A 20,986-nucleotide genomic window follows, 5' to 3' on the forward strand; every position below is an offset into this window, starting at 1 on the left:
CGGCCGGGTCAGCCGATGCGCCAAACAAGCAGCAGGTAACTTTTATTGCATGGGTCACCGAACAGTGACAGGAGAGACAAGACCTACGTTACTGGCGGGGGGTTCCATTCCTCAGCCCTGGGCCAGGGACGTCCATGCAGGCTCATCCCTTTCCCCGGCGCAGCACATGCCATCACAGCTGCTCTGACCCAACACCTCACCCGCCTTTCCCTCCTCTTGTGATGTGCCGATGTCCTGCACTAACGCGCCCCATGCATCCACCCATCCTCGAGCCCCCAACAATAGTCTCTCGAGCCCCCAACAATACTCATGGTTCCGTCTGTGACACAGCTTTGTCCCAAACCTTGCTCCCACCATCCGCACCCCCAGCTTGCCCTCCCTCGATGCAACCGCCTTCCTCACGGCGACACAACCTCTCGGCTAAGCCGGGCTCGGGCAATGAAGCCGAGGTGCGTGCCTGCAAGCAACCACCCTCTGCCTTCCCCCAAACCACCCCTGCGAGCCCCGCCTACCGTACACACACACACACACACACACACACACACACACACACACACACACACACACACACACACACACACACACACACACACACACACACACACACACACACACACGCTCATCACCCCGGCCCCTCCCCACTCCTACCCACTCCCCCTCCCGCACCCCGCACCCCCAGCCACCCGCTCCTTCACTCCTGGTGGTCGTGCTCCGGCCCGAACTCATCCCGCGCGCGCCGCACGTACAGCGCGTCCAGGCAGCAGATGAGCACCCCGCCCACCAGCACCGGCACCGCCAGGAAGCCCAGCACTATGGCCGTGTCGCTGATGTTGTGCTGGTCACGAAGCCGCCGGTACAGCCGCATGCCCAGCTTGGGCAGGCTGGCGGTGCGCCGGCAAGAGGAAAGGGCAGGGGAGGGGTGAGGGCGGGGGTGTGGAGAGGGGTGGTGGATGGGCAGGGCAGGGACAGCCGCGTCTCAGGAGCCACTGCGCACCGCCATCGCCATGTCAACCAAAAGGGGCTCCAGCTTTTGCCGCCCCACCCCACCCCACCCCACCCCGCCCCACGCCACGCCACGCCACGCCACGCCACGCCACGCACGCCACGCTCCGGCCCGCTCCGCCACGCCACGCCACGCCACGCCACGCCACCCCGCGCCACGCACCTGTGTAACCGGCCCATGGCTCTGCCCACTATGCTGTTGGGCGCGCGGTGGAAGGGCAGCGGCTTGGCGGCCTGGTAGCTGGAGGTAGCGAAGGCCCGGAACTGCACCCGTGGTGGAGGCGGGAGAGGGAAGGAGGGGGAGGGCGAGGCAGGGTTTGAAGGCAGGACTGGCGACAGGAGTGGTGACAGGACTGGCGATAGGACACGAATGCCGATAGGCGGGGTGCACAGGAAGGTTGGTAAGGATTTGAGACCACGGCCAGTGGCGTCAACGGCAGGCAGACAGGTAGCTGGGCGGCCTGCTTACCGCTGGCGCCCGAAACACCGTGCCCCCCATACCACACACCAAAACCTCCACCTACGGTACCCAAGCCATAGCTGCCTCCATCCCTTGCGCCCTTGCACCCGTTCGGCCTTTGCACCTCCTCCGACCTTGCAGCCCCTTCCCCACCCACATAACCCGCCCTTGCTGCCACCCATCCCTTCGGCCACCCATCCGCCCACCCACCCCTCCGCCCCCTGCCACCTCCTCCGCCCATCCCCTCCCCTGCCCCCTCCGCCCCAGGCCTCACCGATGCCACGTTGCGCGCGCCCTCGTACATGTACGTGCGCCCCTCCCGCAGCAGGAAGATGCTGGGGAAGGCGTTGATGCGCAGCCGGGCCATCATAGCGCGCTCCTTGGTGCCGTCGATCTGTGTTACAAAGCATAAGGAAAACGTCGCGCAAAGACATTGTCAATTTGTGTGTGTGGCCACAGCTAAGGGGGGCGGCAGGTTGGCGGGGTGGACGACTGGTAGCGGCGGAATTGTCCGGCGGCGCAGGACGCGCGATGCTTCATTGGTCGCAGACGGTTTGTGGGGCGCAGGCGTACAGAGCCGCCACCGAAACAGGTAACCCGGCACCTCACGCCTCATTCCCAGGCCAAATCGCGGGCTCACTCCCGCAACGCCGCCATAGGCGCCCCCTTCTTGGTATCGTTTGCATAAAGGTCCAACTGGCGCCAGTCCACACTCCGCACTCCGCAGTCCACCTGCACCCACCTTGCCGACCTTGACGCCATCCGCCGCCGCCTCCTCCGCTAGCACCTGCCACAGCGGCTCCAGCTGTCTACAGTGAGAACACCTGCGGCGAGGGTGCGGCGCGGCGTGTGACGCGAGTGGTCGCGTGACAGCGTGCGTGCGTCACCCCGCGCACATGCAACGCCGCTGTGAGTTGGTATCACGGTACCTCTGCGCTGTGTATGGGCTTGCAGTCACCAGGAAGGCAGAGGCCCACCTTCAGGTTTCAGGGCCTAGATCTCTAGGCGACGGCGCGCTACGAGGGGCAGGTTCGGCAGGAGGGAACACACCCCCAGTGTCGCCCGCCCCAGGGCCGCAGACCGACGCACTGCTGCCGCCCTGGCGCCTGCTGTGCGGCGGCTGGTGCGCCCGCGAGCACGTGGTGGAGCCCGCCCCCTTCCCCCGCCTCGCGCCTGGGCGGCCCCGCCCTCCGAGGAGCTGGTCCAGTGCCCACCATCCACATCCCGCCCCTCCCGCCCCTGGGCCGTAGGTTGCACATGGCTGCACGGCCTGGGCTGCACAGGGCTGCCCAAGACTGCACAGAGCTACACGGCACGCTATTGCGCCAGGATTAACGCCCAATCGCCACAGCCACAGCCCTCACCATGGTGCATACACCTGCGGACCGCGGACCACAGGGCACGGCAGGCGGGGGTAAACCTCATACTGTGTCACACTATGCGACTGCTGTAACGATAAGGAAAGATTCCGTTTAAGGACAGTGCCGCCTGCCATTCAATCCCCCCTTCAAGCAACGGATATGTGTACCCGTGTGCTCGCTCGTAGCAGCCTGGCTGCGGGGTCCCCAGACCTCAGCGCTGTGGTTGTCAGCAGCGTGCCTCGATACAGGTGCCTTTCGTGGCCACGCGGACACAGACTATTCCTCGCGCGTCAAAGCGCGTTCAGCCCCGTCGCTCACCGCAAGCCTAGCTGCTGTCTTAGATGGGCTTGCCATACTGGGCACTGGCCCGAGGAAGCCCCCGCTCCCGCCCACCCCGCAGGCACGGCAGTTGCAGTGCGAGCTCTGACCTACCTTGATCATCCAGACGCCCGTCGCTGTTTCCTTATCAAAGTTCTCATCCGTGAGCTCCACAACTGCACCCCCCGCAGCCGCGAGCGAAAGCCAGCTCGCGAGTAGCAAGAGCCTCCCAGCAAACGAGGTCATTTTGACTTTCAAGTTCAGGATAGTTATTTTGTATTCAGCACGGGATGGCAGATCTGGCCGCTGATGAAGGCTTGCCTCAGCCCAGGCTACAAGTAGAATACACCCTGAGCCGAGCCCGCGTTCGTTACCAGTTCAAATGGCCTTCTAGTTCAGTGACAATTCACCTATTGCGCTGGGTACAGTTGTACCGAATTCATGATAGCCAGTCCTAAAAGACCCTGTGCGATGGGGCAAGCCCTCCATGCAGGCTCTGGCCCGTTTATTGGCCCGCCTATGGTTCTCCTTACTCTTGTTATGCACACACATATTAATTGACTGCTCATCAAGACTTACCGGAACACGACGTTTCCTAAACTCGACCGTGTCCTTTAGGCCACCAAGCATTGAGCTAACGTCTAACGCTGCCAGACGCTGCTGACGAGACGCATAGAGGCAAGGACAGCTCTGGAAGCTGCGGAGCCGCGAGGCGTCAACGCTGAACCGTCTGGTGTGGTTTTGTGTGGGCGACGCAACTCTCAAACATCGGTCAGTTTGATGCATAACTCGTTACCCTGTGCACCTCATCAGAGGGACACTCTTCAAGTGGCAAGCCCGCAAACTAGTGCTATTGTTGCCGGGCCCAGCCCCGCCGCAGCCGTGCAAGGCCAGCGGCATGTGCCTGCATGTTATGATAGTCACGCGCTTTCAACGCATCATCTGGTGACTGATAGGGGTTTCAGGGCGATGGAGAGGGGTTGTGTGCCACGCCGGTACCGAATATATGGGGTTATCACCAGACCCTTAGGAGCGTGCGGCCGTGTCAAGGGCCTGTGAAGTGTTGGTCGCGACGGATGAGTACGTCGCTCGATAGCTCGCAGAGCTGCATGATTAGCAGCTTTGGAGTTGGCTACAACCCAGTCAGACTTCCACGCACTCGGGTGCTCGCGAGGTGTTCGCGCGTTGCCTTGCCAGGCAACGACCTGCACCGAGCCCCACACCCCGCCGCAACCGCCTTCTCGCCTGCACCACATGCACAGGCGCTCCTCCTTTCTGCATACAGCACACAACAACACCCGGGCTCGCCTTACATCGCTCCTGAAGCCTCAACTCAACAAGCATGCGGATGCGCGCCCACTACCCCGCGCTGCTGGTGGCCATGCTGTTGACACCGGAGGTCGTGTTATGCGCCATTGGCAAGGCCAGCAGCAGCGCCGGCGGCGGCAGCCGCAGCAGCACAACCACCACAACCACCACAACGGCGGGCAGGACCACGACCGCTACCACAGTGAGTCGTACACGCTGCATCGACGCATCAGATCGCATGTCTGGCGGCACGCGATGCGCCGTGTGGCGAGATGTGGCCCGGCTGAGCGGCCTCGCCAACACCTGTGACCCTATTGACCTGTTGACCCATCGCCACACTGTGCCTGCCAACTGCAAAAAACAGTTCCCGTCAACTTCGTACGGCTTTTCCAGCCCGGCCCGCATCACCGCTGTGGGCGCCGGCGTGTTCGTCCTGTACGGCGGCCACAGCTACCCCTCCACCCGCATCATCTACGACCGTGAGTGTTGCGGATGAACAGCGCCCCCGGTGACGCCACGTGGCCCTGGCGCCACTGTACGGCAGGGCAACGAACTGCGCGTGGCACGTGTACAGGGTGGTAGCAGAGCAGCTGCACGGGCAGGGTCCGCGTTTCGCGCCTGTACCGAGCTGGAAGCTGTGCTAGCTAGGTCAATCGGCTGCCTGCATGCCCAAGCCTTCTGCCGCCCCTGCAACGGACACACACACACACACACACACACAAATACACACACGCCACTTACCGCTAGCCCGCAAACAACGTGCGCGCGCGCAGAGTCCAACACCGATGACTGCGCGCTCCGCAACGTTACGGCGGCGCAGCTGGGCGGCAATGACTTCGACATCAACCCCACGGCCGTGAACCGCACGCTGCCACTCATTCTCAGCAACACCACTGGCCGGTCGATCCTGGAGGTGGGTGATGTGCCGCGCGCATCAGAGGGCCCTCCGCGCAACAGGCTGGTTTGCTGAGCGCGCGTCCCGGACACCTCGCCCTAGAGCAACACATGTACAGTCTGCTTTTTTTCTGACGCTGCCACGGTTTGACGTCGGTCGACGCTTTATACGTGCAGTTCAACAATACGTTGTACAACCAGACCGGACTCATTGTGGATCCTGACTACTGTGAGTGGGGAGCTGTGTTGGGGGCTTGGGGCCGCGGGTGCCAAAGGACAGAGCACGGGGAAAAGTGCGTGTTATGCAACACGTCCCCATGTTGGGTCGTGTCTCGGGCGCACACATCCTGTGTTTGTGTGCATGTATGTGTGCGTGTGTGTGTGTGTGTTGTGTGTGTCCTGACAATATCAATCCAATGCCCGTGCAATGACGTCGCATCATTCACCTGCACGCACGGGCGCACCCCACACCGCAAGCTGCGTTGTGGCAACGCCGGACATGAGCCCTTGCAGCGACGCACACCTGCATGCCTTCCCTAGCACGTGACTATGCGAGGACGGGCGCCTTGCTTGCAAGTGCCTCGCCATTGCCTGTGCCTCACCCACGCGGGCCCCGCCGTTGTTGCCGTTGCGTGTGCCAGGCAACTACACCCGGTATGGCTCTGCTGGCGGCGGTAGCGCCTCTGCGGCGCGCGTGCCGGTGCTGCTGGCGCTGGTGCTGGGGGCAGTGACCGCGATGTGGGCGGCCGTTGACAGTTACAGTGCCCCATAAGTCATGGGAGGTATCCTTGCAAGCCGGGGGACTGGATACACGTGGGACGCCAAGCTACATTCATGCGCTGGTACATTCAGCAGTTTCTATAGGGTGACACAGGTACAAAGACATGTTGTGTACGTGTGGGTGGCGCGCAGGCGCTGCCATATGCGCCGGCTTGTGTGACTGATGTGAGGTTGTGCGCGTGTAATTGCTGCTTCCTGTGTTGAGAACGCTCCCCACGAGGGTTTGGGACGAGACCCGCACTCCGATGACCCTTGCGCACGGTATGTCAATGACAGTGGGGTGCGGAGCGGGTTACAAGTGTTGAGACTCAATGTTGCCGTGGGTGAGCGCAGTATGGTAGTACGGCAGTGACATGCGTTCTTTTGTTTTACCCCGTTGACGGACATGTGGTCAACATGAAGTTAGTGGTGCCAGTACGAATGTTGAGCTGGGACCCGAGAGCGAGTTAGTGGATACAGAGGACGTCTATGTGCTATACCTTGTACTTTGACACGAATGTCCTTCATCCAGCTATCACCGGCTAAGTGGGTTGCGTTGTCACCACGTGCAGCTCCCTAAGCACGGTTGGACTCCTAGTACAAGCAAGAGCAGATGGTGGTGACAAGCTTAGTCCCGAGTGTGGCTAGAGTTCCGGCCCACAAGTCCCACAAGGTGTGTCAGGGCAAGAGCACCGTGGGCACGGTGCACGGATACGGTGTAACAAAGGGAGGTGACATCTAGAGCTGGAGAGCCTGTGACACTGCAACGGTGCAACGTCTTGGGTGCTGCCGTGCTGGGTGCGGTAGTGAACTAAGAAGCCTAAAACGCTCCGGAGGTAGCTGTTTTAGCCCGGTCCTGCAACAAGCCGCATGGCCAAAGAGGCAAAGACTCACGGTGCCGGATCCCACCGAGTATTACCAGTGTCCGATCCACTGTTATAGGGTGTTGCCCCGCCGTACACCAGGGTGGCGCAGGTAAGCGGGCTGCAGAACTTCGGTGTGCTGACCAGTCGGGCCGCTGTCCAGCATCACCAAGCATGCCCAAGAGCATGCCCAATCTGCGGCCCGGACACCAGTACTACGGTACTGCTGGCTGCAACCCGCCCTCGCCAGCTGACTGCGTCCGGATCAACTGTGGCATACGAGGCTCTTGCCATTGCGCTCCCACATGACGCAACAATTGGTCTACGCCCGGTACACGCGATATACTGGAACGGCGTCAGAGGGCTAGCGCTGAAGAAACCCGCAGGCCTGCAACCACCTCACATATTAACAGATCAAGGCCAGAAATACTCTGACCTCTCGCAGTTGCATTTACCCCAGATGGGCATGAAACCCTGAACCTCCTATATATCACGTTGATAGTAACAGTAAATCACCACATTGGCTGGCTATATACGGTATCCAAGCCAGCCATATTATTGAACTCGATTGATGAGTGGTGTATTGGTGTCTAGAGTGATGGAGACAAAGCTTACAGCTAGGACAACGCATGGGACCCATGGGACCCATTGCGCTGCTGGTTTGCGCGGGGAGGGCATTGGCGCGTAACAGGCCGAGTTTGTACTGTTACGCGCCAATAGCCACTTTCCGGCTCGGCCCTTCTCCATGTCACTCATCTATGCATCATACATGCATTATACATGCAAGCCTGCTCTTACCATCTGCCAATTGTTAGACACAATCCCCCTGCCCGCTACCGCATCTCACGTGCGTCCACGTAGCATGGCTGTCTGCCTCTGGTGCACAAGGGCAGCCGCATACGCGCGCACCTGCTCCCCGCAAATTCCGCAATGCAACCCCACACTCTGGCCACCAAGCAAGGCGGGCAGACCCGTCGCCGGCTTCTGTACCGAACCAGCCGCCACCGCACCTTTCACGCCCTTTGTCCCCCAGTTGCACCTAACCAGCACCACCCCGCCACCATGCAGCCATGCTGCCTGCAATCAGGACACTGTTGGCCCATACACACGCATTCAAAGTCACATGCGTCCAATACTCATAATGACTGCACCGCAGCCCGCACTCCAGCGCCCCTCGAATCCGCACAACCTCGCCCGACACCAGAGCACTTGGGTTGGGTGCCCTGGGCTCAACTTACAGTGTAAGATACGAAACGCCATGCATGAAGCCAATGCTTCAGAGCCCTTTTTCCGAGCGTCTTTATATATCTATTCTAGGAACAACTAGTGCTGCACATCAGTCGCTGGCGTGCCGTGCATCAGATGCGCAAACGTTGCCACAGTCTCCGGCCACATCCTACACCTGATAAAATGGCATCAATCATACACTGACCCAACCCTAACTTTAGCCGATGTTGCTTATTGTGACATCGGCGCACATGCCAGGAGTCCACACAAACCTAAACCCACCTCGAGGATTGAAAGACCGATTTGACGTCGTCTATGCCGCAGGCACGCCCGGCGTGCTCATTGGTCCTTTGCCTTCAATGCCGCCAATCCAACACCCGGACTTGACGGATTCTTCCCCAGCGCCGTCACGTCCTCCGCGCCGGCGCCACCGCTGTCATCACCCAGTGCGCCAGCTAGGGCCGCGTCGCCCGCCGCCACGCCCGCTGTCACACCAACACCATTGCTGCCGTTGGCACCTGCTGGCACACCCCGCATCGCGCGACAGTTGCGCTCAAACGACAGACGAATGAACACGTGCACCGCGAGGGTGGCGCAAGAGGCTGTAGCAGCGAGGCACAGCGCGCGCGCCACGAGCCCCGTGAGGCTGTAGCTTGAGCCCGCTGGTGCTCCTGCCAGTGCTGCTGCTGCTGCTGTGGGCGCCAACGTGTGCAGCCACCACATGCGCACGCACAGCGGCGCCCGGACCAGGCCCACCAGCACCGACTCAGCAGGCGTCATCTGCGCAATTGCAGATCAGCATGAACGTCAGCGTGAGTGTCAGCGTGAGCGTAAGCTTGCCATGAGCGCGCTGGTCGGCACAGGTACAGGGAGCAAAATTGTGAGCAGAGCCAGCTAAGTACGTGCTGCACGCCGTCTCGCCTCCCCACGTCACTTTATCCCCCGTCGACCCCATCACACACACCCCGGGACCCCATCCGCAACCCCCCTGCCTCCACTGCCACCCTGCCACCAACCCACCAGCACTGCTGCCGGCACGATGAGACCCTCCACGACGAATATGCTGAAGCTCAGCTCATGTCGCACCGTGTTGGGCGGCTGCGAGAAGCCCAGGTACGAAACCTGCAGCAGCGGTGGGAGTTGCGTTGAGTAGCACAAGGAAAACAGGAGGGAAGGTGTGTGTGTGTGTGTGCGCCGAAAGACATAAAGCGTGTGTGTGTGAGGCGCAAGTGAGGTGTTAAGCAAAGCACTGCCGGTCATTAGGGGGGTGCCAAGAGCATTCAGCCGCCACAACCTTGCAGGCCCCAGCCCCCCAGCCCGCCGCCACGCACCATGAACTTAGCCAGTGTGTAGCCTGCCTGGCGCGGCCACCTGGAGCCCGCCGACCAGCGCCGCCACGTGTGCCCCGGCAGCACCAGCCAGGCGGCCGCCAGCGCCAGCCCCACCGCCACGCCCGCCACCACACAGGCCTTGTCGCTGTCCGCCCAGCCGCCGCTGCTGACCAAGCACGTGGCGCCAGCCACCAGCTCAAACACCTGCATCACGTTCATCTGCAGAAAGGAGGGGAATCCGGAAATGGGGGTAAAGTTGGGCCGTGCGGGATGGACAGGGCGCGTGGAAAGGAAGGAACCGTGTGGAAGACAGGGAGGCGCATTTAAAACAGTGGCATTGGAGGTGTGAGCTGCCGACAACGACGCGACGATTTAGGCCGACTGTGCACGCGCAAGAGATCAGGCAGTTCAGGCTGCTGCTAGCATGGGCATACAAAAGCAAGGACGCTGCCTGCCGCCTGCTGCTTGTCACCACCTTACCATGTTGGTTGCGAAGTTGGCCGCATACGCGCGATGCGCCGCCGCCGTCTCAACCGAGTCGCCCGGCACCGGCCGCTGCAGCGCCGCCGCCACCAGCAACACCGCCAGCCGCCGCCACAGCGCCCGCAGCTGCACCCACCGCTGCTGCAGCCCCTGCCAGCGCTTGCTGCCGACAGCGCCGCCGGCAGCTGCGGCTGGGGCTGCGGCGGGAGCATGCAGTGCGGCGAGCACCCGTGACTCGGCTGTTGGCACTGCCTCTGCCTCTCCAACCACCACCGCCGCCGCCGCACCATCACCGAGCTTGTGGGTGTGTGGCGAAGCCATCGTTTGCTCCGGCTTCACGTTGAAAATGGGCGCATCGGCTGTGGTGACTACCAGGCCCGCGGTGACGGAGGCTATTGCGTCCGAGGCCAGAGCCACCGTCTCCGGCGGGGTATGCGCGGCACGCTCGGGGCAGTCGGTGTCAGCAGCTGGAGGAGTCATCACCCCCCGTGGTGCAGGTGCAGGCCGCAGGGCGGGCGCAGCCGTGCGTGTTGGTGCTGCACCTGATGCTAGTGCTGTTTCTGGTGCTAGCGATGTAGCGGCTACTGCTGTGGGTGCTGCGGCTGGCACTGCCGGTGCAGGCGCAAGAGCCGCAGCAGGTGCGGCTGGCGGCAGCCGCAGGCCGCCGCCCACTGCCATCGTCGCCGCCACCGCCGCCCGCCGCCGTGCCTCCAGCCACGCCCGCAGCCGGGACCAGCCCACCGCGTGGGCATGGGCACACAGATGGCTGTGCAGCGCCGCCACGCGCGCCCACAGCGCCGCCGTCTCCACCTGCGCCCCGAACCCCGGACCTTGCCCCGCACCCGGGCCCATCCCCGCAGCCTCCTCTGTCGCACGCCAAGCGCTGCTACCACCACCCGCCGCAGAGGCTGTTGCCGCTGCTGCTGCGGCGGCAACGGCCGGGGCGGACGAGCCGACGCGGGCCTGCAGGTGGGCGCGCGCCGCGCGCTCGGCCAGCTCCTGCTGCAGGCTGAGCAACGCGCCCAAGTCGTGAAGCAGCCCGTCCAGCTCGTCAGGGCTGCCAACCCAGCTGTCCACAGCAGCCTGTGGTTTACGTAAGGGCGCGGTGGTTGGTGCGACATGCAGTGTGAGTGCCAGGCTCACGGCTCAAAAGGCGGGCGGAAAGAGTGAAGTGAAGACGTAAGCACCCTACACAGCACAAGCTCCGCGCATGCATTCATGCACACACACACACACACACACACACATACACACACGCACACACACACACTGCGTGTCCGTCCCTGGCCCCACCTGCAGCTCCGCCGCCACGCCCGCGTCATCCACCAGCAGCACCGGCACCACCGACAGCGCCGGCGGCGGCGGCAGGCCGCCAGCCGCCCTGACGCCGCCATCACCCCCATGACCGCCGCCATCACCACCATGACTGCCGCCATCACCGCCGTCAGCGGCACCCGCGCGCTCGGCTGACGTAAGCTTCACCTCAACCAGGACAGACCCAGGTCGCAGGTCGCGCGCCTCGGTTGTAAGATCCACACTGTACAGCACCTCGCAATCCGTGGATCCGGACGGCGCCGCCAATACCGGCGCCGCCGCGGCGGCACCGGCGGTGCAGCCGACGGCAGGCGGCGCCGCCGCGGGCGAGATGTGCGCCACTGCGAGGAAGTCACGCTGGGAGCGCAGCAGCACGTGCGCCGCCGGCAGCTGCGCCGCGCTGACGTCAGCAATGCCAGAAGCGCCAACGGCTGGCTGCAGCTGCGGAGGCGGAGGGGCAGCTGAGGAGCCGCTCTGCGGCACCCAGGACACAACCAGGGCCAAGGATTGGAGGGGCCGCGGCCGCAGCAGCGGCGCAGGAAGCCCGGATGCCGCGGCGGCAGCTCCGCCCACCAGCAACACGCGCGGGTGCACGTCCAAGAGCTGGGGTAAGTAGCCGTGACGGCGGTGCGGCGCTGCAGGAGCAGCCAGTGCTGGTAGTGCTGTCGGCGCTGCTGCCGTCGCCACCGCATGTCCCGAGGCTACGCGCAGCACGGCGCCAGGCGTGCGGATCATGCCCACCAATTGCAGGTGCTGCAGCTGTTGCTGCGGCTGCTGCTGCTGCTGCTGCTGCTGCTGCTGCTGCTGCTGCTGGACGCTTCCTTGTGCGCCCGGCCCAAGCAAGCACGACGCCGGCGGCCGTGTCGGAGGCGGGGTGAGCGCCAGGTTGGAAGGCAGGGCCGGCGCAGCGGACGCGGCGCGTGTGACGCCTGCTGCGCCTGCGGCGTTGCCTGTGCCCAGCATCAGTGACGGCGGCAGGCCACGCGCCGGTCGGCCCTCCGCCGTCGCCGGGATGCGCACGGCCACGGCGTGGACCGGCTGTACGCCGGCGGCGCCAGCTGCGGCGGGCGCGGTTGCGACCGCCGCTGCGACGTTAATCACCGTCATTTGGCCTGCCGCCGCCGCCGCCGCCGCCGAGGCTGAGGCCGAGGCCGTGCCCTGCTGCTGCAGCCGCCGGAGCTGGTCCCGAACACCACCGCAGGCGCCACCACCGCGGGCGCCGCCGATTCCGCCGGCAGCAAGAGCGCCTGCAGCAGTGCCGCGGCGCCGCTGCTGCTGCAGCTCCTGCTGCAGATGCAGCAGCTGCTCCCGCAGGTCGGGCGGCAGCTGCAGGCCCTGGTGGGCCGGCGGCTGTAGCGGCCCCAGCAGCGGCTGCAACGGCTGCAGCGGCTGTAGCACCTTCGCCTCATGCTCCAGCTGTGCCGAGTTGTGGCTGCTGCCTGGCTGCTGCTCATCCCTGGAAACGTCTCCTGCATCCGAGCACGTGTCGATGGGTTTGCTGCCCATCGCCTCCCCCTTCACCTCCTCTCGCTCCGCTGCCGTCTCCCCTGCCTCTACCTCCACCTGCGACTCCTCCACCTGCGCCTCCACCTCTTCGGACTCCGCGGGTATCAGGAGGTACTCCTCCGCCATGTGCCTGCCCGCCGCCAGCAGCGGCTCCGGCGGCTGCGGTGACTGCGGCGACTGCGGCGACTGCGGCTGCGGCGACTGCGGCTGCGGCACGGGCAGCAGCAGCGCCGCCATGTGCGGGCCTGCCGACACGCCCACCACCGCCGCCGACGGCAGCACGTGGCTGCCGGCGCCGTACCCGCCGTACCCACACTCGTGCCAGGCCCCAGCACCCTCGCCGCCAATGCCGCAGCTGTCCACGTCAGCACCGAACCGATAGCCGCCGTCGCCGTCGTACCAGCCGCCTCCATCTTCGCCGCCACCGTCGCCGCCACCGCCGAAATCCAAACCAGCCCTGGCGCCGCCCCCATTACGGGGGCCGTGCGTTGGCGATGTGCTGTAGCCGTCGCTGGCGGGCGCCAGATCTAGATCCAAGGATTGCTGATCCGGCGACGGCATCTTGAGTGCCCGGATCAGCGCGCCCACGTCCACCACGTCAATAAGCACGCCGCCGCCTCCGTTGGCACTAAGGCTGCCGCCGCCGCCGCCGCCACCTGCTCCGGGCTGACGCTGCGTCAGCACCGAAGAGCCAGCACCGCCGCCGCCGCCAACGCTGCGGACGCCGCCTATGCCCTCGGCGGCAGTGCCGTAGCCAGGCACCATTGCGGACTCGCGACTGAACACGGCTGCCATGTCTGCAAGTTGCGAGCCCACCGCCACAGAGCCGACCGAGGGGTCAGCAACTGGCTGCGCCGGCGCCGACCGCGCTGGCGAGCGCGGCGGCCGGCCGCTCGTGTTGCGCAGCGGTGCCTCCAGCGTGCTGCCCACCGCCACGACGCCATGAACCCCACCCAGCTCGCCACCGCCACCGCCATCCCCACCTCCACCTGCACCTCCACCTCCGCCTCCACTGCGGGAGCCAGTGCCAACGCCAGCGCCAGCGCCAGTGTCGAACGCAGCAGCAGGGCTGCCAACGGCGGCGGCGGCGGCGGCGGCAGGGGCGTCGCTGTCGACATGCTGGCCGCCATAGTTGTCACCACCATCTTCAAACCCCATGTGCATGCCGCGAGCGTCCACCACCTGCGGCCGTATAAACGCGTGGCGAGAGCGGCGAGCTTCAGCAGCCTTGCAGTTTGCGGATTTGAAGGAAACACGGTTGGGAATGCGCCGCGGAGATGGCTTCAGTCTCCTTGCTCCGGTGGTCTTTGATGTATGGCGCGCCCGTTGATGCAATGTCGTGGCTCGGCAAGTGACCGACGCCAACCGCCAACTAACCATGCATCCCGCACCGCGCACCCGCGCCCACCAAAACCCTGCCACAGTCACGTGCACACGCACCAGCTCCATGCAGCCGCGCCGCACCGTCACCGCCTCCAGGGTCAGACCCCAGCCGCCCACCGCCGCCGCCAGGCGCCGCTGGTAGCCGCCTGGCAGCTGCCCGGGATCGCAGCCGCCCAGCTTCACGCGCGCGCTGTACAGGCACGTACGAACATGGTACGGCACGTGCGGCCGGGCGCCAGTGACGTACTCCACGCGGAGGTTGGTTACAACGGCCTCGCCATGGTTTTGCGGCACCTGCAGCAACCGCTGCTGAGCCGCCATGTGGTGCTCCAGGGCGGCGCGCAGCAGCTGCTGGAAGTTGGCACGGCGTGCCGCCGCCACCGGCACAACCGAGACTGGCAGCCCCCCTGCAGCTGCCGCAGCCACTTGCAGCTCGGCCACTAGCGCGGGCGCCGGCGCCGCCACCGGTGCTCCGCCGGAGGGCACGTCCTGCGCAGTGGTAGCGAGGACGTCCTCGTCTCCTGGGGGACAGCCCCCCAGGCGGTACACGTGCGCGTGCAGCACCTGACTCGGGGCCGGATGTGGCGGCGCCGCCTCTGCTACAGCCTCTGCTACAGCCTCGGCCTCAGCCGCAGCCGCAGTCGCAGCCGCAGTCGCAGCCGCAGCCGCCCCAGCCGCGGCTGCAACTACCTGCGGCCGCGGCGCCTCGCTGCCCCTCTCCGCTGGCGCGGCTGAGCCGCCGCTGTCGGCACCCTGGAACCCGCCAACCGCCTCCGCTTCCGCCGCTTCGGCTGCAACCATTGCTACAGCCATGGTCTCAAGCGTGTCAGTGGTGGATTCGGAGTGACTGCGCCTGGCTGCGTCACCAATGGTGCAAACACTGCTGCTGCTGCTGCTGCTGCTGCTGCTGCTGCTGCTGCTGCTGCTGCTGCTGCTGCTGCTGCTGCTGCTGCTGCTGCTGCTGCTGCTGCTGCTGCTGCTCCTACCGCTGCCCTGGCGCCGCAAGTGGTTGGCGCCGGCTGCGGCAGGCGGCGAGAAGGGCCTGGGAGCGGGAGGCGGGTGCCCACCGGGCACGCACACGGCTGCACCCGGCACTGGAGGCGGCGGCGCGTGCCAGCCCTGCACTGCTGCGGGCACCTGCCCTGTCATTGGCTCCAACCCTGCCCCGCACGCGCCTTTCCCACCCGCCTGCCAGCCGCACTCCCACTCCCATGCCCCAACAGCCTCCGAACCGTCAGCGGCATCCTTGCTGCCGCCCGCGCTGCCAGCTCCAGACCTCGTCAGGCCTGTCGATCCCATCGGCCCCGGCTTAGCTGCATCAGCATCTGCGCCGCCGCTCCAGCTCTTGCTAGGGCCGGCGCCGGCCGCGCCATCCGGCCGCATCCCGGCCGCCGCGGCCATCGGCGCCCTGACTCCACTGCGGCTGCCGCCAGCACCCATGCCACCTTCCACCAAGCCGTGGCCAGGGCCCTGCCCACCCGCCCCCACGCGAGCACCCCCGCGCGCCAGGCGGCAGCGCCATGCCTCCAGCGCCACCAGCAGTCCGCTGCTGGCGGCGCACTTGGCCAGCTGCAGCGGCGCGAAGAAGCCAGCCGGCGGCGCCAGGCGCAGACCGGGCGGGCACACGGCCAGCAGCAGCATGCAAGCCAGGCTGAACGCGGCATAGACCAACTCCGCTGGGAAAGACGTCTGCGGGCGTGTGGGTAGTGTGGGGGTGGGGTTACATTCATGATGAGCTAAGGGAAATGGTAGACGGTAGGCAATGCAGTGGGTGGGCAGTGATTGCGGCTTGGCAGGCAGTGAGGGGGGCACAGAGCAGGCGGGAGGCAGTGGGAGCCAGGTAGGGGCCCCGCGCTGCCTTGCAGCCCCAATGCCCGCCCCTCCACCAGTGTGCTGCATGTCCCGCCGCCAGTAGGGCTCACCGGGTGCATGAGGCCGAGCACAATGTCCATCAGCGGGTACCTGCGGCGCAGCGGCAGGGGCAAGAGAAGGTGCTGGGGTTGGAACTAGGTTGGAGCAGGGTCGAGGTCGTGCAAATGGCGTAGTGTCAAGCGTGCTGCGAGCGTCGTTGCGTGAGTTGGCCCGGCATGGGGCGCATCTGCCGGCCATCCGAGCCACACACGCCATCCAAGCGCCAACCTTATCCGGCCCCTCAGAATAGATAGACGTCAGGACGCGACGCACCAGCGCAGGCTGAAATCGACATAATGTCGTTCTCCCCCACTGCCGCAGCCTCCGCCGCGGCAGTAGCAGTCCCAGAAGCACCAGTAGCACCAGCACCAGAAGCTGTAGCCGCCAGCCCACGCCACAATACAAGCACCAGGCACGCGGGCGCGATGGCGCGCGAGGCCGCGATCAGCCAAGGCGAGGCGGTGCGGTAGACAGCGGGCGGTAAAAGCAGCTCAATGAACAGCCGGCGGGCCGTCACGCCAATTTGTCCCTGCACCCAGCGCGGCGCCTTGGGCCCCGACTGCCACAGCAGGTCGTTATAGATCTGTGTAAAGGAAGCAGGAGAAAAAGCGCCCAGGAGGCGAGGCAGGGTGTTACGACGAACAACGTGGACGCCAGCGGTTACGCGGACGACACGCGCGGCGGCGAGGATTGGGCGGGACGAACGAAAGTGTGGAGGGGCCACGTCGCTCGCGCTGGTCACCATCGCAAGCGGATTGTGCTTCATACCTGAACTGGCGACGAAAGGACGCGCGCCAATCGCCCAAGGCCGGTCTGGTTGCAATTCAGCGAGCGTATCAGTGACGAGGACTCCGGGAGCCACTGTGCCTGGCTGAGTGCACCACTCCAGGTAGATTCGCTGGTACCCAACGGTGACCGTCAGCCAGGTGACCAGCGCGAACGCGTCGGGCCTAGGCCAGGAATCCAGGGACCAACGGGAGTCGCGAACAGCCTCTCCGGTAAGCCAATGGAGACATGCTCATTTCAGTTATGCATGCTAATTCATGTTTGGCATAATTTAAAAGCTCAGAGCCTGCAGCTCCGACTTCTCAAATCGAACGAGTCTGCTTGTTAGCTGTGAGCATTTCAGCAACAAGTACATGTGATATGCAGCAAGGAAATGGCGTTCAAGACGAACCCCTCGGCAAAACCAATCTGACACGACACCCTCTTTCATTCTGCAATACAGCCAACACGGTAACCCCGCACAGTCTTTTTGTATTTCACACAATAAGGTTATTATTGCCGCCAGGTTATTACTATGGAGACGGATGTCGCCGCAAGAAGGCTCGAGCGTCTGAAGCGCGAGGCCGAGGTGGAGATGCGCCGAAAAATGGATGACTCGAAGCGGATAAAGCCAGGTGAGTGGTGGAAGGTGCGGCGGCAGGACGACGGGGTCACAAATCGGCAAGACCCGGCGTCGGCGCTCTGCCGCTGTACCTTTGCAGGCCTCAGTAGGCCTGGCACTCCCCACATGTGACAGCTTCATGCCCCCAATCCTTTACCCCCCCCCCCGCACTCAAACTCCCAGGCAATGCAGCGCCCTCGGGCCGCCGGACAGCTGGCACGGCGCCCTTCGTGCCCGTTGACAGGTTCCGCTATGCCGTGGTGGAGGAGCTGGAGGCGGGGGCCAAGGGCTTCATTGTCACGTGCAACTTCCGCAAGTACGTGGCTCTCACCCTGCAACAGCACAGTGTGTTACACCTCATGACCTCGCCGCCCTTGACTCAGCAGCTGCTGCCGCGAGCGCGGAGTGCCGGCGCCGCACGCGCGTACCCACTTCACGGCCGTGGCTCGTTGCTCCGACACATTCATACACGCACACACACGCACACACACACACACACACACACACACACACACAATTATGCATCGCATACACTGTCATACGCGTAATGTTTTCCTTGTGCTCTTTAACACACACACATACGCGCACACACAAGCACCTTCATTGTGCTTCCTGACATACGCATACGCGCGCGCACGTGCCAACAGGGAGAAGAGCGCCACGAGGGAGGCCTCGCAGCTGCTGCGGAGGTACATGCCCGAGCACCTCTTCCCGCCGCCGCCTGCGCCAGCGGCCGCGGCAGCATCTCAGGCGGATGACCGGGAGGGGGCTCAGCAGCCGGGTCAGGAGCAGACTGCAGCTGCGGCTGCGGCAGGGGCAGGGGCAGGGACAGCGGCAGGGGCAGGCGCAGGCGCGGAGCGTCAGGGACGTGTGACGTTAGCGGCGGTGGAGGACGCCCAGGAGGAGGACGTGGAGGAGGAGGCGGACAGTGACAGCGAAGACGAGAGCGAGGAATGTGGGCTGTTGCTCGGAGGTCAGTTGTGTGGATTGTGGAGGCGGCAGCAGGGAGGGGGAGAAAGGTCCGGAAGCAAAACTGCCCACCGGGAAGAGGTGGCGGGCTCGGTCTGGCAATGCCACCGCAACACCTGGCGGCAGTGGCACTGGTGGTCTGTATACCCTATCTAATCCTGTGTTGGTGTTTGTGGCATGTTGGTGTCACATGGGCGTGCACGCCTGTCGGTCCCCGCACAGGCCAGGACCAAGTGGATGGCGACGCAGGGGCTGCGGCTGTGGCAGCAGCTGCCACAGCACTGGCAGCGGGAGGTCGTGGTGGAGCAGCCGCAGACCACCACCCAGAGCCGTCTGCTCTGGGCCTGGCAAAGGTGGGTGGCCGCAGTGCCGCAGCAACTGACGCTTCGGCTTCGGTCAGAGGCTTGAGGCGTGGGCTTAGGGCGGACACGCGTTTGTACGTGTGTGTGGGGGGGTGGGGTGGGGGAGGCGGCACTCGGCCGTTGACACCGTTACATTGTGGTACGTTAGCATTTGCGCGTCCTCACTCTTCGCACCTATGCGTGCAGGTGGGCTGTCGCGGTGTGGTGGTGATGCGTCTTTCCAGCCGGGCTGCGGCGGAGGTGGAGCCGGTGCGGCTGCTGGAGCGACTGCTGGAGGACCTGGAGGCAGCGAGGGCGGCGCAGGCGACGGCCAAGCAGCAGAAGCAACAGGGCAAGCAACACGGAAAGCAGGGGAAGGGGAAGGGGAGGGGGGAGGAGGAGGGGAAGGAGCAGAAGCAGGTGGAGCCGGCTTTGGAGCCGGGGGCGGCAGCTGCGTCGCCGCCGCTGCAGTTGCCCAAGTGAGTGACATGGTTAGACACTGCACACGGTACGGTGATGCGGCATGGCAGCATTGAAGCGCTGGGGTGTTCCCAGCGCTTCGTGCGGTGCGCGGCGCGTGTGGCTTCTGGGCTCATGTCAAAGTACATCGTCACACACGATGCGTCGATGCACACCTGACTCATACGCATCTTTTCACGCAGGCACTGTCAGCGCCTGGTGCCGCTGGACGCCACCTGCGCCTTCACAGCCGCGGGACTGTCGCGGGCAGTGGCGGACGCAGCGGACGCCCACCGCCGGCGCCTGGCCGCCGCTGGCACGGCAGCTGAAGGGCCACAGGCCGCGGCCAACCAATCGCTGCAGCCCTTCACCTACGCGGTGCTCTACCACTCGCGCGATACTGCTGAGGCGCCCGCGGCGGCGCAGCAGCCGGCATCTATGGCGGCGGCTGCGACCACCGCAGGGCCGGCGGCTGGTGCGGCGGCGGAGGAAGCGGGAGTAAGCGGCGGTGGCGACGGCACGGGTGTCGAGGGCGGTGGTGAGAGCGAGGTGCTGGCGGACCGAGGCCGCATCATCCAGTGTGTGGCTGCAGCCATGCGGGCGGCGTTCGGGGAGGCGGCCAGCGTCAACCTCAAGAAGCCCGACGTGAGTTGGTGGGCTGCCTGAGGGGTGGGGTGGGCTGGGTGGCCTGCGTGGGCTGCTAGCTGGCTGGGTGGGGTGGGCTGGTTGAGCTGCACTGGGGAGGTCAGGGGCTGCTGGGGATGTCCGCGGCCTTGGAGCGGTGGATTGGGCGGACGGCGGAGGGCAAAGCATATGAGCAGCGACACGGGGAGTACGATAGCTCCTCGCACAGTCACCGACTGCTCAACGCCACCACCTCACCAGACAACCTTGCCGCCCGCTTCCTTCTGGCCCCCTTCCGGGCACCGCAGGTGGCGGTGGTGGTGGAGGCGATGCCGGTGGCGGGCCGTCGCTTCGCCGGTGTGAGCCTACTGGGGTCACACCTCGTGCTGGCCAAGGGCAAACTACAAGTCAAGCCACTCAGCAACAACACGCCCACGCAGCCCAAGCCGGGCAAGGCCAGTGGCAAGGCGGCTGATAAGTAGCGAGCTGGCCAAGATGGAAAGAAGCCGCTTGCATCAATGCGCGTGTCGTGCACCGCGAAGTGCGGGCTGCGCGGTTTGCGGCGCTTGATACCATATGCGCTGTGTGCATGTTGACGTGTAAAAGTGTGGACGTGTGGATTGAAGTGCGGATGTGTGGATGCTTGGCACCTTGGGGGAGGGAGGCGCGGCATTCGGCCGCGCGCAACGCAGCCGCTCAAGCCGCGCGCTGCGTCACTGCGTGCGCTGCTTGGGGTGAGCTGCCTGTTGCGTTGTATCTGGGGCGGCCCAGCATTCACAGACACGCAGTGCAGGTGATACAGAATGGGCGTGAGGGTATTAGGCCACCTTTATTACGTCTCCAAATTTACACCAGTCGATTTAATTAGAGCCCTTGACAGCATGCTCCCTGTGCCAGTCCTCTCCTGCTGGAAACCGTCTCAAAAGTCGTGTGCCGTTACCGCGTTACGCCACACTTGCAAGGTATCGCTGGGGTTGCGCGTCCTCTGAGAGCTGGTGCACCCTTTGGAGCAGTGAGAGCTTGCTATTCCATGCGCTCGAAAGTTGAGCAATTACAAGCAACCTGAGCCTGTAACCAACGATGCAT

General features: G+C 64.7%; 4 protein-coding genes across 4 annotated transcripts; 2 read left to right on the forward strand and 2 right to left on the reverse strand.

Annotated features, from left to right (window-relative positions):
* Positions 1-38: 38 nt before the first annotated feature.
* Positions 39-3,564, reverse strand: CHLRE_17g712850v5 (uncharacterized protein). Its single transcript, XM_001700363.2, has 6 exons — positions 3,256-3,564; positions 2,827-2,840; positions 2,205-2,286; positions 1,737-1,856; positions 1,166-1,266; positions 39-881 (listed from the first exon to the last, which is right to left on the reverse strand). The coding sequence occupies exons 1-6, from the start codon at positions 3,385-3,387 to the stop codon at positions 692-694; spliced, it is 639 nt and encodes a 212-aa protein (XP_001700415.2). The 5' UTR covers positions 3,388-3,564; the 3' UTR covers positions 39-691.
* A 133-nt stretch (positions 3,565-3,697) lies between these two features.
* CHLRE_17g712900v5 (uncharacterized protein) lies at positions 3,698-6,836 on the forward strand. Its single transcript, XM_001700412.2, has 6 exons — positions 3,698-3,912; positions 4,404-4,651; positions 4,814-4,928; positions 5,223-5,362; positions 5,521-5,572; positions 5,985-6,836. The coding sequence occupies exons 2-6, from the start codon at positions 4,484-4,486 to the stop codon at positions 6,113-6,115; spliced, it is 606 nt and encodes a 201-aa protein (XP_001700464.1). The 5' UTR covers positions 3,698-3,912; positions 4,404-4,483; the 3' UTR covers positions 6,116-6,836.
* Positions 6,837-6,908: 72 nt separating this feature from the next.
* On the reverse strand, positions 6,909-17,234 carry CHLRE_17g712950v5 (uncharacterized protein). The gene is made up of 11 exons (XM_043072114.1): positions 17,105-17,234; positions 16,889-17,018; positions 16,570-16,703; positions 16,394-16,495; positions 16,132-16,171; positions 14,267-15,898; positions 11,300-14,008; positions 10,004-11,089; positions 9,524-9,742; positions 9,213-9,314; positions 6,909-8,972 (listed from the first exon to the last, which is right to left on the reverse strand). The coding sequence occupies exons 1-11, from the start codon at positions 17,140-17,142 to the stop codon at positions 8,532-8,534; spliced, it is 6,633 nt and encodes a 2,210-aa protein (XP_042914573.1). The 5' UTR covers positions 17,143-17,234; the 3' UTR covers positions 6,909-8,531.
* Positions 17,235-17,364: 130 nt separating this feature from the next.
* Positions 17,365-20,986, forward strand: CHLRE_17g713000v5 (uncharacterized protein). Its single transcript, XM_043072115.1, has 7 exons — positions 17,365-17,520; positions 17,691-17,823; positions 18,155-18,480; positions 18,699-18,829; positions 19,025-19,296; positions 19,480-19,921; positions 20,209-20,986. The coding sequence occupies exons 1-7, from the start codon at positions 17,493-17,495 to the stop codon at positions 20,380-20,382; spliced, it is 1,506 nt and encodes a 501-aa protein (XP_042914574.1). The 5' UTR covers positions 17,365-17,492; the 3' UTR covers positions 20,383-20,986.

The sequence above is a fragment of the Chlamydomonas reinhardtii genome, chromosome 17 (assembly GCF_000002595.2).
Source record: "Chlamydomonas reinhardtii strain CC-503 cw92 mt+ chromosome 17, whole genome shotgun sequence".
Classification (NCBI taxonomy): Eukaryota; Viridiplantae; Chlorophyta; class Chlorophyceae; order Chlamydomonadales; family Chlamydomonadaceae; genus Chlamydomonas; species Chlamydomonas reinhardtii.